This window comes from Triticum aestivum, chromosome 2D (assembly GCF_018294505.1).
Source record: "Triticum aestivum cultivar Chinese Spring chromosome 2D, IWGSC CS RefSeq v2.1, whole genome shotgun sequence".
Classification (NCBI taxonomy): Eukaryota; Viridiplantae; Streptophyta; class Magnoliopsida; order Poales; family Poaceae; genus Triticum; species Triticum aestivum.
The window spans coordinates 2,078,646-2,095,302 of NC_057799.1; the positions used below are offsets into that span (position 1 = coordinate 2,078,646).

At 47.8% G+C, this 16,657-nt stretch overlaps 1 protein-coding gene across 2 annotated transcripts; it reads right to left on the minus strand.

Annotated features, from left to right (window-relative positions):
- Positions 1 to 1,689: 1,689 nt before the first annotated feature.
- On the minus strand, positions 1,690 to 5,895 carry LOC123048103 (uncharacterized). 2 transcript variants are annotated; one of them, XM_044471271.1, is made up of 8 exons: positions 5,766 to 5,895; positions 3,901 to 4,384; positions 3,651 to 3,807; positions 3,093 to 3,535; positions 2,881 to 3,001; positions 2,334 to 2,773; positions 2,088 to 2,241; positions 1,690 to 1,974 (listed from the first exon to the last, which is right to left on the minus strand). In XM_044471271.1, the coding sequence occupies exons 2-7, from the start codon at positions 4,363 to 4,365 to the stop codon at positions 2,107 to 2,109; spliced, it is 1,761 nt and encodes a 586-aa protein (XP_044327206.1). In that variant the 5' UTR covers positions 4,366 to 4,384; positions 5,766 to 5,895; the 3' UTR covers positions 1,690 to 1,974; positions 2,088 to 2,106. The 2 variants fall into 2 exon arrangements, with proteins under 2 accessions (XP_044327206.1, XP_044327207.1); XM_044471272.1 differs by having other exon boundaries at positions 5,733 to 5,834.
- Positions 5,896 to 16,657: the final 10,762 nt, after the last annotated feature.

The following is a 16,657-nucleotide window of genomic DNA, read 5'->3' on the forward strand; positions in this document are numbered from 1 at the left end:
GTTTTGTGTGCTTGCAAAACCTGAACATAAAATGACATTTATGGAGGTAGTGGTAAAAAAATATCAATGCTCCAAAAATGCTATATTTGAAAGCATTTTTGGAGTGCTGATTTTGTTTTTTTTCCATGACTTCCATGAATGTTGTTTTGGGCTTAAAATTTTGAAGTACTAAGAACATTTCTCAAAGTTTGCAACAAAAAAAGTAGATGTTCTTTTTTTTTCATTTTTAGGGAATCTACCGTTCACCCCGAGCTCAAATGAGCTCGGGGGTAGAAGGGGACTTTCAACTAAAAATATACTTTTATCATAAAAATAGAATATAATGAAAAGAAATTACAATTCTCTCCTCTAGTATCCTATCCGCCCCCTCCTAAATGTATTGTGCAGGGTCTTGGGTTTCTACATTGGCGGCCATGGCCAATGATGAGCTCCGGCACCTGTTAAAATTAACGGGATTGGCCATGTACACTTCTGAAATTAATGAGTAAATCTTGAAGGCCAATAAATAAATGGCAAATGGAGGTATGAACTTTAGTATCACCTTGCTAGTGGAGTGGGTGGGAGACCAGCTTAAATAGCAGTCTTCCCACACCACACTAAGTGATTGGTACGAGGGGAGAAAGAGAAAACTACACAAGTGTGCTCGCCTTGCCGGGCCTGGGCCGGGCCCCCGGACAGGGTGAATGACGCGGGCACACTACATTCGTGTAAATGGTCCGCCGAAATCAAGTTCAGGGTTGCAACATCCATTTGCCATGTTTTCGTGGCCGATAAGTTGGAAACGGCATGGGCTCTCCTATATATTTGATTTACCGACCATCGCCAAATTAAGACACACTGAAATTGAGTTAGGGTTTTTGCCTCCTCTCGCTTCTTGCACCACCGCCGTAATCTACTCTATCCCGTGCATCGGCGAGTGTAGAACAAGTCTCGGGAACCTCTCGCCCTTCTGATCCTACACATGGAGAAGGCGAATTAGGTTTTCAGGAAGTGATTCGTGAGACTGCTTGTGTTCTTCACCATAGGTCATCTACCTCCAAGGTCAGGTGGTGTTGCGCGCAGCCGCCACCAACGTCTGCTTTGACCGGTCTTCGCCAGCATCATCGTAAATAACATCGCATGCAACAACCACCGCTACTTCATCTTCAATCGATCAGTATCTGCTCTATGATCTGGTCCTATCTTTTATTATGGCTTCTGTTGCATGCGCGATCCTGTCGTTCCTGATGTTGGATTCATCTAATATGCTAGTGCTATGCATGCTAATAATTGTTTTAAGCTCGCAACACTCTTTGCCGGGAGGGCAGGTGCCGCCACCGCTGGGATCTCTCGTCTGCGTGTGATTTGTGCGGAATTAATATCTCCTCTGCTGGTCAATTTCTTGGCATGACCACCCGTTCAGCGCTGGTTTAGCTGACTCCATTTTATATTCACAAGTTGATGCGCCTAGCTCTGCGTATATAAGAAATTCATCTTGGCCAAACAGAAGCTAGCTAACCTAACATGCACGCCCAGTCGCTGACTTCGAAATAAATAGCAATTTGAGAAGTCAAAATTGTCATGGTTGCGGCTAGCAGCAAGCAAGTACAAAACAAATGCTACATGCATCTTAATCTGGACCATCATTCTTGGCCGTACCGGACCAATATTAGAACTGTATGTATGGAGTTCTAGTGAACACGGTTCAAATTAAGGGGAAACTAGATAAAGAAAAGCGTGATTACAAGAAAACCAAAGGAAACTCATGCAACTAATACATTATTATTGGAAAAAAAAGTTATGCAGAAGTATTCGATACGGGCCGAAAATGTAAATTACAATTTTATTGCTGTGTAGGTGAGCCGTGTGAGTGGTGACGATTCCAAATGGCGGAGGTAGAGTAGCTACGGCTTGGTGGCAAAGGTGGCGACGACTCGCAGCCTCAGCAACTGCTGGGCTTTTTCATCATCACGTGCCCCTCCTTATTTCTCCTAGCTGCATGAATGTCCGTCACTCCGCGTTAATCTCTCCTCTGCTAGCCAGTTAATATATAATACTCTATTTTTCTAATTTTCTTTGCGGAGATATATAATGATGTATAATATTACCTGAATCGGGAATTTTGGACTAGGTGGATCTTGTGGTACCGTTGAGGATGTTGTCCAGCAGTTGCGACAAGGGTGCCGGTAGATTCGGCTTATCAGGGACCTGGAGGGGGTGGAACATCCCACCAGGGGAATTCTTTGCCATGGCATGAAGAACCTATAGCATATAGGCGTCATACATGAGTGAGTTGATGTAACTACTAAATTGTCATGAAACTTGGATTAGTGTATCTCCAATCTTATACTTACGTGGTTGTTCGCGTCTCCGCCGAGAGTAAACGTGTGGACAGGTACTTTTGAGACGAAGTCCTCGGCTCCATCAAAGTAGTCTCCCTTGTTGATCACCCCATCGGAGAAGAGCAAGATGGTGCTATTCCAGTGTCCACGGTAGCTGATCAGTTTGTGCGCCTCGGAGAGGCCAGACGCCATGTTCTTCGTGCAGGCGGACCGTCTCCAGGACGGGCTTTTTCTGTAGCCTTTTAACTCTGTATCGGCCGAATCAACTATTTTCATATCAGACGTGCACGTGTTCGGGGTTGACATGACATAAGTGTAACCAAGGCAGCTATCCACAAGACGGATGAGCTTCTCTTGCACCAACCAAAAGATATTGTCCACAGTTTTATAATCTGGGGTTGAGGTGGTACTGTCAAATGCATACACAATCACCACGTCTAGTGGCCACTTCCCTACAAATCAATATGCCATTCATTCAATTATATATATGTTCCTAGCAAGCATATATCATGATTACTCTTGAATTCAGGTCGGTTCGAATGTTTGTTGTTACATATACCTGCGCCGCTGAGGATGGTATCCACCAGCCTCGAAAAAGGCACCGATAGACTCGGTTTTTCCGGGACAGGGAGGGTGTGAAACGTGCCTCCCGGTGAATTTATTGCGATGGTGAGAAGATCCTATAGCATATACACATGATATGTGCGCAAATTGAATTGATTAATAAGCTGGACATGATTTGGATTAAAGTAAATCTGGTCAAATACTCACTTGGTTATATGCATCTCCACCAAGAGTAAATGTGTGCACTGGAACTTTGGAGATGAAGCCCTGGACTCCATCAAAGAAGTCGCCCTTGTTAATCAACCCATCAGAGAAGAGCAAGATGATGCCATTCAGGTGCCCGTGGTCGCTGATCAATCTATGTGCCTCAACGAGGCCAGCTGCCATGTTGTTCTTGCATGAATCCCTTCGCCAAGCTGAGCTTCTTGTGTACCCATTTGCCTCTATCTCTGTGCGGTCAACTAGTTTCATCTCAGATGTGTACATGTTAGGGGTCGACATGACGTATGTGTAGCCAAGGCAACTATGCACAAATTGGGTTAGCTTCTTTTGCACCAACCAATAGACCTCACGATTCACCTTGTCCCTAGCCGGGGTCAAGGTTGTGCAATCAAATGCCGACACAATCACTACATTTAACGGCCACCTCCCTGCACATAATATTGACCATTCATCATTCAATCAATCATATGTTTGTTTCCTAGGAAGCATATTTTAATGAATACTCCTAAATTGGGATTGGATCGGGTGATTTTGTATATATACCTGAAGTGGGACTAGGATTCTTCTCACTGTGCATCGTGGTATCATTAAGGATGTTATCCAAGAGTTGGGAGAAGGGCACAGATAGGCTTGGCAAGTCCGGAACAGGGAGGGGGCTGAACATCCCGCCTGGGGAATTTGCTGCAATGGTGCGAAGACCCTGTAGCATATACACATGATATCGATAAAAATCAAATTAATTATTAATTTAAAAATATTATATGGACTGGATTAGCTCTAGTCAGATTCATACCTGGTTATATGCATCTCCGCCGAGGGTAAACGTGTAGACGGGCACACTGGAGAGGAAGTCCTCAGCTCCGTCAAAGAAGTCGCCCTTGTTGACCAACCCATCAGAAAAGAACAAGATGATTGCATTCATGTTCCCATGTTCTTTGATTAGTCTATGTGCTTCATGGAGTCCTGTCATGTATTTGACACAGGCGATCCTTTTCCAGGACGGGCTACTTTTGTAGCCATTTCCGTTTATCTCAGCGGAGTCAACTAATTTCATATCCGACGTGTAAGTATTAGGGGTTGACATGACGTATGTGTAGCCGAGGCTGCTACCCATGATGTGGGTGAGCTTCTCTTGCACCAACCAAAAGACATTGTCTACCTTGTACCAGTCCGGGGTCGAGGTGGTGCAGTCAAATGCATACACAATCACCACGGCTAGTGGCGCCTGCCCTGTACGTCCATCCACTGGTTCACTCATAGTGGGTGTTGGGAAATAACTGCATGCATGTGTAGATGTAGTGTGTCATCTGTTTTTGACCTAATTCATGTGTAAAGGAAATCTAGCAAAAAGAGAGCCATAGACACACATAATATGTAATTTTTCATCAATTTGTGTATGTAGCTGCACATAAACATGTGAGTTGCGCTCTCTTTCTCTTAGTAAAGCAAAAAACAATTAATAAAGTGTTTTTGTCTTGTCATCTAATACAATATTAACTTGGCAGTTGCTCTCTCTTTCTCAACTCAGCACACTTGCTTTAACGTGTATATAATATGATACAGAAAACACAAGAAATACCAGAAAGGTTTATGGTTGTCTTGCTTCTCTATGCCAGCCAGCTAGCTAGATTTATGGCATCTTTTCTACTTCCATTGAACAAATTTTAAGATGGTCCTAGTAAATGTGAACCTTTCATTTTCTCCAGTTCAATCAGTGGCGGAGCTAGAAACTCAATATAGAGAGGGCCAAACTAGACTTTTCTCTATGTACAAATAAGGAAGGTAATAATAATTAATTAAACCATGGTGTAAATAAGAAAATATATAATATGCTCATTAGTATTAATATCTTGAAGTGACATATTTGTCACTTGATGTTACTTTGGCCTGGATTAATATTTACTAGTCAACTACATGTTTGTCATATAGAAGTATGAGTTGTATATTCATGTACTGGGTAAAATAATGTAAAATTATATTCATTAATACCATAGAATGGTAATGGAAAAAAACTATTTTAATTTGCAAAGAAATTCTCCTATAGTTTTGCTGAAATTTGCACAATTAAATAAAAGTTGGGTCACAAGAATTTCATGTGCCTAAGAAATGAGAAAAACGGGAGTAGGGAATATCGACTACAATCTTTCTGGAGGTAACTAAAGTTTTTCTTTAACGATAAATTTTTACCAGCATATAAGGCATCGTACATGTTATATAGTCGTTGCGAGGTGGTCTACGAACCTGGATGTAATTTTTACTTTTGCTGTTTTTTGTACTACCTTGAGAGTTGATGAATAGATCGTAAGTTTTTCCCGCAAAAAACAAGAAGTATGCAAACTCTGATTACGTGCAAGCTAGCTAGTAGTAGATTTGTGACATAGTTTCTACTTCCATTGCTGTATCTGCTTCCTGTGAAGTTGTTCGGTTCTAGTTTGAAAGGACAGTTTTTGAAAATAGTACTAGCTAGCTAGTGATTTTCATTTGTGATATATAGTTTAATGATCAACACATATTATATCAGGACCTGCCTCGCAAAAGTTTGACATATAGATGGACACCTATAACGGGCATTTCTGGAGTAAACAACAGAATAACAAGATATAAAAAGTACAGAGAAGAGATTACCAGGCAAGATTTGCAGCACTCGGACAAACATACCTGGAGATTGATATAGGCGGCTGCTAGCTAGCTCCAGGAACGGGGCACGCGTGTCTGTGTGTTTGTGTGAAGGAAATGAGTGCGGTGTTAGATCCATATCAAGCTGCTCTTAAATAGAGGGAGTTGCGGGGGAGGTGTACTCCACTTGTAGCTAATTGAAACAAAATATTAACACAACTTTTTGCCTCATCACGATCGGGATCCATATGCACTTTGGTAGCACGCAAGACACGGTGAATCTCGCACGGTTTACAAGTATAGGCATGTGCAATTTAGACTCATCAATGTGCACACCTTCCTATAAGAAGATCGGGATCCATGTGCACTTTGGTAGCATGCAATTTGCACTCATCAATCTACACGGTGAATCTCCCTCTACCCATGGCCAGCAAATAAGCATGTATGTATGTGAAGACCGGTCTTCCATCAAGTACCACATCATGAGACTAACACAAATTAAAAAGGATTCCAATTCAATCTTGTATTTTCATTTCAAATTTTAGTTCTGGCGGGACTAACAAAATTCTAAGACCTAATCCTATTATCTCATAAGCAAAGCAATCTGTGCACGAGCATGACAAACTAACGATAACTGAGGACGCGTTTGGTTCTCGATTGGGCAACTGCTCGCCTCGCCAATCAAGGAAGCTAAGGATTTGGTGAATATCGCATGCATGTGCATTCTGGCAGCACGCAGCACACAATAAGGTATATGCACGTGCAGTTTATACACTCATCAATGTGCACACTTCACTATGTCCTCCCTCCATCCACGATGATTCCGATCCACGAGCACATTGAAACGCGGATAGTTTAGTTTCCCAAGTTGTTGATTTAGTTACTAGTACAACGTCGGGTAAGAAAGTTGACTCCATGCTTCTACCAAGACGAGCAGTATATATATCTTATCAACCCCTAGGTACACAAAAACAGACGACTTCACTAGAATCTAGTGTTGATTAGGCCCTGGTCCAATCACGACGCCTAGTTAAACTTTCCGTGATCTGATCTGCTGGCCAGTGGAGATTCGTCGGATAAGGACTGTAGAAAGGTATAGGATGCAACTCATTGTATTCCATGGAGTAGGTTACAATATATACACAGGATGTCTTGCGTGACAAGGAAACTAATCCTACCATATCTCTAGAAGTCAGCTATACAAGGAATAGCAATACAAGATATGTCACGTTCAACACCCCCCCCCCCCCCTCGCAGTCGAAGCGTCGGCATCGGCGATGCAAAGACTGGAACGAAACTCCTGGAATGCAGCGGTTGGAAGCCCCTTGGTCATAATGTCGGCAAACTGCTGGGCGGTCGGTACATGAAGAACACGAGCTGGCCCAACTGTACCTTCTCGCGGACGAAGTGAACATCAAGTTCAATATGCTTGGTGCGCTTATGCTGCACTGGGTTGGCCGCGAGGTAGGTGGCCGAAACATTATCACAAAAAACCACCGTATCTTTCGGGATTGGAACCCGAAGTTCACCAAGTAACTGACGGAGCCAACATGTCTCGGCAACAACATTGGCGACAGCACGGTACTCGGCCTCAGCACTCGAGCGGGAGACAGTGGGCTGCCGCTTGGAGGACAAAGAGATGAGAGAATCACCGAAGAAGACACAATATCCGGACGTGGAGCGTCGAGTGTCAGGACAACCGGCCCAATCCGCATCAGTGTAAGCAAGCAGCTCGGTGGAGGCGGAGGCGCGAAGACGAAGCCCGAAGGTCGGTGTGCCACGAATATACCGAAGAATGCGCTTGACCAGAGACCAGTGAACATCACGGGGCGAATGCATATGCAAGCAAACTTGCTGCACCGCGAACTGAATGTCGGGTCTGGTGAGCGTGAGGTACTGAAGAGCACCAACAATACTGCGGTAGAGAGCGGCATCAGTGGCAGGTTGCCCGGCAGTAGCAGAAAGCTTCGGCTTGGCCTCGGCAGGAGTGGCAGAAGGCTTGCAGTCGGTCATACCAGCACGATCCAGGAGATCAAGAGCATACTGTCCTTGATGAAGAAAGAATCCGGAGGAATCACGTCGCACATTAATGCCGAGGAAGAAGTGCAATGCGCCCAAGTCCTTCAGCCGAAACTCAGAACCAAGACGACCGATGATGTCGCAAAGTAGATCCGCGCGAGAAGCGGTGATGACAATATCGTCAACATACAAGAGAAGCATGGCGACATGATCAGCTCGATGAAGCACAAATAGCGACGTGTCCGAGGTGGTGCAGCGAAATCCAAGAACAGTGAGGAATGCTGCAATGCATTGATACCAAGCACTAGGCGCCTGTTTCAGACCATATAGCGACCGGAAGAGCAAGCAGACATCATCAGGCCGAGTGGGATCAACAAAACCAGTAGGCTGCTGACAGAGAACACGCTCCTGGAGATGACCATAAAGAAAGGCATTGTTGATGTCGAGCTGATGAACAGGCCAATGACGAGATGCAGCGAGCTGAAGAACAACACGAATCGAGGCGGGTTTGACAGCCAGAGAGAAGGTCTCCAAGAAATCAACGCCGACACGTTGTGCAAAGCCGCGAACAACCCAACGGGCCTTGTACCTGTCCAAAGAGCCATCCGGAAGAAACTTATGCCGAAATACCCACTTGCCGGTGATGATGTTAGCTCCAGGGGGACGAGGGACCAACGTCCAAGTCCGGTTGGCGATGAGGGCATCAAACTCAGAGCGCATGGCTGCGAGCCAATGCGGATCACTCAACATAGAGCGCACCGAGCGCGGTACGGGAGAGATGACCGTGACACTGAGGTTATAATAATGAGGGTTCGGTTGCCTGATCCCGTCCTTGGCGCGTGTCACCATAGAGTGATGAGGCGTCGGAGGCGAGGCCGCGGTGACAGCCGCGGGAGATGAGGTGGCGGTCGAGGCCGGAGACGAGACCGCCGATGACGACGGCGTGACCGCAGCCGAAGCCGCGGACGACGAAGGTGACGAGAATGCCGCGGGTGACGGCGACGAAGCCGCGGGCGAGGCCGCGGGTGGCAGCACCAGCAACGGCGACAGAGCCGCGGGCAAGGCCGCGGTTGGCGGCAACGGCAACGGTGACAGGGCCGCGGGCAAGGCCGCGGGTGGCGGGGAGGATGCCGCGGCAGGCGAGGCCGCAACTTGCAGGAGCGGAGTCGCGGCCGACAACCTAGCCGACGAGGCGAGGCCAGCAGATGCTGGTGCGGACGCCTGCCGAGGCGAGGCCGGCTCCTCCTGAGCCCGCGAGAGAGGCCCTGCTGAGAGACCCGAAGGGCCCGCCGAAGGAGGAGGCGGGCGCGGCGAGGGAAGCGCAAGGGCTCCCCGAAGCCGCCGGGTGGGAGCGTCCAAGGACGGGGCTGCCATCGGCGCGAAACCTGCTGAAAAGGAAAAACACCTTCATCAAGGTAAACATGCCGCGAGACGAGCACACGACGAGAGACCGGGTCGAAGCAGCGAAAGCCTTTGGTGTTGGGTTGATAGCCAAGAAAAACACAAGCGAGATGTGACGCCCGGATATTTAAGCTACAGTGAACCTCTGCTAATGATGCCACGTCACCTCGATTACTATTCTTAATCTCGCGTTAGTTCGAAACCGATTCAAATTCGAAATCAGAATTAAAGTCAAACGATAAAAGTTTTCAAACATAAAAACTGAAATGTTCCTCATGTGGAAAATATTCATTTGTTAATATTGGTGGTGAACCAACATAAAAAAAAGTGTCTAAATGCCCTAAACTATCCAAAACTGTGGCCAACAACCCTAAATTTTATCATTTCTATTTAAGCAAAATTTCAAATGAATTCAAATACCTCTCAAACTATTTGTGGGAGTGCCTAAAAATGCAACAACAATTTTGGACCAAGTTCCATATTTTGCAAAAATCATTTGATGGCTTAGTTAAATACAAGCAGTGCATATTAAAAGAAAAGGCAGAAAACAGAAAAATTTTAGAAAAGGAAAAGCGGTAGAGGAACTGCTACTGCTGCGCCGGGCCCTAGTGGCCACAGTGCAGGCCCAGCCCATCCCCGGTCATCCCCTTGCTCTCTGTTCACCAGGCACCCCGTGGACGCAGGAGCATCGTCCATGGCCGGATAGCCACGGGGCGGGCATCCCGCGCCTCCCCACCGTCTCCCTGCATTGGATAAGAATGCCCCGCGCCCCCTCTGTCAACCCTAGGTCGCTAATCCCCTTCTCCCCCTCGCTCACTCGCTCTCTCGATCCGGAGCTCACATTCAAGCTGCCGTCGCCGCGTCGACGTCGATGCCGTGCACCGGAGCCTCCCCGCGGCGCCAGAAGCTTCCCACGAGACGGTCCCCTTCGTCGTCGTTCTCTACGGCAACCGGCTCTTGCTGGAGCGACCCGGAGTCGCCACCATCGACCCCTCCTCTTCGACCATGGACGTCTACTCCGCCTCGTCGATCTGCTACCTCCGGTCCTCCCCGAACCACCCCGAGCTCGCCATCGCCTTCCCCTCGGTGAGCCGCACCCATTCCCCCCTTTTCCCCCCTCGGATTTGTTGTCGTATGAGCCCCACCCCCGAGCTCCTGCCGCCATGACCGAGGCTTGGTGCCGGCCACGCCCCTCGTCGGTGTTGCTCCTGCTGTGTCGCCTCGCTCGTGCGCGCCTTTGCCTAGCTCCGCCGCACCCCACGGTTGTGCCCGCGCCTGCTGCCGCCCAAGCTTGCGGCCCCGCCTTCCCTCCCGCGCGCCTGAGCACGGCAGCCGCGCCGCCGCCGCCGCAGCACTCCCCCCCCCCCCGCCTTAGCCACCTGTCCGCGCCGCCGGCGCCTAACCGCGTCCGCCGCCGCTCCTACTGCGCCCAGGCCGGGCCCCATCCCGCGCGTGGCCTCGCCTTCCCGCCGGCTGCTCCTGTTGTTGGCCATGGCCGGCCATGGCCAAGCGGCCATGGGCGCATGTGTGAGTGCGTTCTGTGTGGTGTGCGTGCGTGCGTGTTCTGGGTATGAGGCCTATCCAGATTAGTTAGTACTACTAATTAGATTAGTTTAGGGCTGCTACTTTATATGTTAATTAAATAGCCTATGGTTTTGTGACAGGTGGTCCCTCACACTAAATAACCCATTAGTTAAAAGGCCAGTCAATGACATCTGGGACCAACTGTTAGATTAATATGCTAAAATTAGATTAAAAGATCTAAGTCAATGACACGCGGGACCCGCTTACACTATTCTTATGTTGACCAGTCAACCTTTGACTGGGTCAACCCAGCTCACTGGTCCCACCTGCAAGCCACTGTGGCTAGCCATAGTTGGGTACACATAGCAGTTTTGCTATTGTTTTTGAATTATTAATGAACTCGAGAAAAGCTTTAAAACTTTGAAAAATCATATTGAATAACCCGTAACTCGGATGAAAATACTTTGTACATGAAAGTTGCTCAGAACGACGAGACGAATTCGGATACGCAGCCCATTTGTCCGCCACACATCCCTAGCATAGCGAACACACAACTTTCCCCTCCGTTTCATCTGTCCGAAAACGCTGAACACTGGGAATACTTTCCCCGATGTTTTCCCCCTTTCGCCGGTATCACCTATCCCTACGTTAGGTCACCCCTAGCACAACATATCACCGCGTCTTGCTTTGTGTTACATTTGATTGCTCTGTTATTTATTGTGTTCCCCCTCCGTTACTTCTTTCCGGTAGACTCCGAGACCGCTGCAGATGTTCGTGTGTTCGACTACATCGAAGACGACCCCTCCTACTTGCCAGAACAACCAGGCAAGCCCCCCCCTTGATCACCAGATATCGCCTATTCTTCTCTATACTGCTTGCATTAGAGTAGTGTAGCATGTTACTGCTTTCCGTTAATCCTATCCTGATGCATAGCCGGTCATTGTTGCTACAGTTGTTACCCTTACCTGCTATCCTACTGCTTAGGATAGGATGCTAGTGTTCCATCAGTGGCCCTACACTCTTATCCGTCTGCCATGCTATACTACTGGGCCGTGATCACTTCGGGAGGTGATCACGGGTATATGCTATATACTTTATATACATGACACATGTCGTGACTAAAGTCGGGTCAGCTCGTTGAGTACCCGCAAGTGATTCTGATGAGGGTGCTGAAAGGACAGGTGGCTCCATCCCAGTAGAGGTGGGCCTGGGTTCCTGACGGCCCCCGACTGTTACTTTATGACGGAGTGACAGGGCAGGTTGAGACCACCTAGGAGAGAGGTGGGCCTGGCCCTGGTCGACGTTCGCGGATACTTAACACGCTTAACGAGATCTTGGTATTTGATCTGAGTCTGGCCATTTGGTCTATACGCACTAACCAGCTATGCGGGAACAGTTATGGGCACTCGACGTCGTGGTATCAGCCGAAGCTCTTCTTGACGTCAGCGACGGAGCGGCGCGCGCCGGATTGGACTGGAACGCCTGTTAGGCTAGGTCTGCTTCCGGCCGCTCTCGCAATGTGCAGGTGGCAATGGGCGATGGGCCCAGTGTTGGGGAACGTAGCAGAAATTCAAAAAAATTCTACGCATCACCAAGATCAATCTATGGAGTAATCTAGCAACGAGGGGAAGGGGAGTGCATCTACATACCCTTGTAGATCGCGATGCGGAAGCGTTGCAAGAACGCGGATGAGGGAGTCGTACTCGTAGCGATTCAGATCGCGGTTTATTCCAATCTAAGCGCCGAACCACGGCGCCTTCGCGTTCAACACACGTGCAGCCCGGTGACGTCTCCCACGCCTTGATCCAGCAAGGAGAGAGGGAGAGGTTGAGGAAGACTCCGTCCAGCAGCAGCACGACGGCGTGGTGGTGGTGGAGGAGCGTGGCAATCCCGCAGGGCTTCGCCAAGCACCGCGGGAGAGGAGGAGGAGGGAGAGGGGTAGGGCTGCGCCGAAAGAGAGACGTTCTCATGTGTATGGCAGCCCCAAAACCCCAATATATATAGGGGAGGGGGATGGCTGCGCCCCCATCTAGGGTCCCCCCCCCAAGGGGTGCGGCCAGCCCTAGATGGGGCTTGGGGGCGGCCAAGGGGGGGAGAGAAGGGGGCGCCCCACTAGATGGGCCTTAGGCCCATCTGAGACTAGGGTTTCCCCCTCCCCCCCCTTCCTGCGCCCTGGGCCTCTTGTGGGGGGGCGCACCAGCCCACCTGGGGCTGGTCCCCTCCCACACTTGGCCCACGCAGCCCTCTGGGGCCGGTGGCCCCACCTGGTGGACCCCCGGACCCTCCCGGTGGTCCCGGTACATTACCGATAGCACCCGAAATTTTCCAGTGACCAAAACAGTACTTCCCATATATAAATCTTTACCTCCGGACCATTCCGGAACTCCTCGTGATGTCCGGGATCTCATCCGGGACTCCGAACAACATTCGATAACCACGTACATACTTTCCCTATAACCCTAGCGTCATCGAACCTTAAGTGTGTAGACCCTACGGGTTCGGGAACCATGCAGACATGACCGAGACGTTCTCCGGCCAATAACCAACAGCGGAATCTGGATACCCATGTTGGCTCCCACATGTTCCACGATGATCTCATCGGATGAACCACGATGTCGGGGATTCAATCAATCCCGTATACAATTCCCTTTGTCTACCGGTATGTTACTTGCCCGAGATTCGATCGTCGGTATCCCGATACCTTGTTCAATCTCGTTACCGGCAAGTCTCTTTACTCGTTTCGTAACTCACATCATCCCGTGATCAACTCCTTGGTCACATTGTGCACATTATGATGATGTCCTACCGAGTGGGCCCAGAGATACCTCTCCGTTTACACGGAGTGACAAATCCCAGTCTCGATTCGTGCCAACCCAACAGACACTTTCGGAGATACCTGTAGTGCACCTTTATAGCCACCCAGTTACGTTGTGACGTTTGGTACACCCAAAGCATTCCTACGGTATCCGGGAGTTGCACAATCTCATGGTCTAAGGAAATGATACTTGACATTAGAAAAGCTCTGAGCAAACGAACTACACGATCTTGTGCTAGGCTTAGGATTGGGTCTTGTCCATCACATCATTCTCCTAATGATGTGATCCCGTTATCAACGACATCCAATGTCCATGGTCAGGAAACCATAACCATCTATTGATCAACGAGCTAGTCAACTAGAGGCTTACTAGGGACATGGTATTGTCTATGTATCCACACATGTATCTGAGTTTCCTATCAATACAATTCTAGCATGGATAATAAACGATTATCATGAACAAGGAAATATAATAATAACCTATTTATTATTGCCTCTAGGGCATATTTCCAACACCCAGACCCCTGCGCGCATAGGATTTAGACCGGCGTGCTGACCTCTCTGTTGAGCCTAGGTGGGGCTGCGACGTGTTGATCTTCGGAGGCCGGGCATGACCCAGAAAAGTGTGTCCGGCCAAATGGGATCGAGCGTGTTGGGTTATGTGGTGCACCCCTGCAGGGAAGTTTATCTATTCGAATAGTCGTGTCCCTTGGTAAAAGGACGACCCGGAGTTGTACCTTGACCTTATGACAACTAGAACCAGATACTTAATAAAATACACCCTTCCAAGTGCCAGATACAACCCGGTGATCGCTCTCTAACAGGGCGACGAGGAGGGGATCGCCGGGTAGGATTATGCTATACGATGCTACTTGGTGAACTTACCATCTACTCTCTTCTACATGCTGCAAGATGGAGGTGGCCTGAAGCGTAGTCTTCGACAGGATTAGCTATCCCCCTCTTATTCTGGCATTCTGCAGTTCAGTCCACCGATATGGCCCTTTACACATATACCCATGCATATGTGGTGTAGCTCCTTGCTTGCGAGTACTTTGGATGAGTACTCACGGTTGCTTTTCTCCCTCTTTTCCCCTTTCTATACCTGATTGTCGCAACCAGATGCTGGAGTCCAGGAGCTAGAGATCCCGAGGATGATTCTACATGGAGTTCGGCTTCGAGGAGTAGTTAGGAGGATCCCAGGCAGGAGGCCTGCGCCTCATTCGATCTGTATCCCAGTTTGTGCTAGCCTTCTTAAGGCAAACTTGTTTAACTTATGTCTGTACTCAGATTTTGTTGCTTTCGCTGACTCGTCTATGATCGAGCACTTGTATTCGAGCCCTCGAGGCCCCTGGTTTGTATTATGATGCTTGTATGACTTGTTTATGTTGTAGAGTTGTGTTGTGATATCTTCCCGTGAGTCCCTGATCTTGATCGTACACATTTGCGTGCATGATTAGTGTACGGTCAAATCGGGGGCATCACAAGTTGGTATCAGAGCCGACTGCCTGTAGGAATCCCCCTTTCCACACTCCTTGGCCGAAGTCGAGTCTAGACATTACAAAACTTTTACTAACATGGCTGTGTGTCTTACGGGCCCACGTCGCCATTGGGTGGTATTAGGATCTTTTACTCCTTGTCTATACTCTGGGACTCTGATCTCTCTTCTATTCGGGTTAAGTGAATTTTGCTAAATCTAACATTAGGATCTTGTTATCACTTTCACCCGGAGAGCCCCTTATTACTGATGATCGTCTGCTGCACGTGAAGACCCTGAAGATACTCTCCGCTGATAACCCGAGAACTTGTGTTCATCGCTTTTGCAATTCCCTTTCATCGATAAACTCCTATGGATAACCACGTATACTCGCCATTCATACAATGTTTCCCAGTTAATCTTGTTATTACAAGATACCCCGAAATTCTCTCTGTTGTTTCGAGAATCCTTTGAGCTTACTGCCTTGCTGTTCTTTGCCACATGAATACCACTATGGATAATTTCTAGCACTCACCGGATATTTGCTCATCCCCAGTTGATTCATGTATTTCACAAAAGTCTTAAAAATACTATTTGAACTTCCGAAATCCTGAGTAGCCTATTGCTCTTGAAATTCTTACTTGCTTGCATTATGGTTAATCCCATAAGTCTATAATCTTATTGGCATCTCTTGTCATTATCATTTTGAGTCTGTTGATTCAATTTGTTGCGAAAGCTCGCAATCCTCAATCAGATCCTAGAATTCATCCTTCCAGCTCAGACGTCATTTTAAACGTGAGCTGGATCTCGACCAATCAAATTTGCCATCGATTGTACCCGTAAGTTTACTTGACTTATCCATCCTCAATCAGAGTGTTTGCTTCTGATACCTTGAATTTGAAATTATAATTCCTTTGCATTGAGCTTTGAGTTAGTCAGTTGTTTCTATAATCTGATCTCCTTGCATTCTTTCTTCCTCTAGTTGAGTACTGATGCTCACATCAGATCCCTTGTGGACCATCAGACCCTTTTGTCGGATTTTATCCGACAATGTCCTTCATATTAAATAAGCTTGTGAGCTTTTACTCGGATACCTGATGCCTTTGGTAAATTGTATCCTCTGCTTTGTGAACCATGCTCTACTTTCGAGCTTGTATTATTTACTCCAAAGTTTGTGGTATATGTTCCTAAGATGCCCTGATGGGTTGAACCTACGCCTTCCCTAATCCGTGTGAACCCGAAAGATTTCACGGGTCATACTTATCTGGTATTACATCAGGTAAAAAAAACTTTCAACAACTAATGTCATTTTTGAAATACGAGAGGTAAATGAAAGGTTATGCATTGGAGAAGTGGGAGTCGACCTTGAACCCTGTGTTCATGCCCATGGACACGATGTATACCTTATCATGGAAGCTTCTCTTAAAATAATTATCCCCTTGTAATAAGTTCATCTGGTATCCGTGGACGTGGTTCCGACCATGTTCTCCTTTAAATACCATTTCTCGTACAAGTTTAAGCACTTGTCTTCTGTAAGGGCAATACCCCAGTCCAACCTCTACTTTGGTTTGTCGTCGAGTATTACCCCCTGGTATCTCGAGATTGTCACGGAACTTCATAACTTCTTATGAGTTCTTCATCAACTAATACTCTTGCCGATTCCATTTTTCCAACGGGTTCTGAGTTGTTAGGACCCCTCAA

Bases quoted from the DNA above. Each gene is read 5' to 3' on its own strand.
- LOC123048103 (XM_044471271.1), bottom strand. From the start codon at position 4,365: ATGAGTGAACCAGTGGATGGACGTACAGGGCAGGCGCCACTAGCCGTG. The intron at 3,002-3,092 runs GTGAGTATTTGA...TATATGCTATAG, and splicing joins GTGGAGATGCATATAACCAA to GATCTTCTCACCATCGCAAT. The intron at 2,242-2,333 runs GTAAGTATAAGA...TATATGCTATAG, and splicing joins GCGGAGACGCGAACAACCAC to GTTCTTCATGCCATGGCAAA.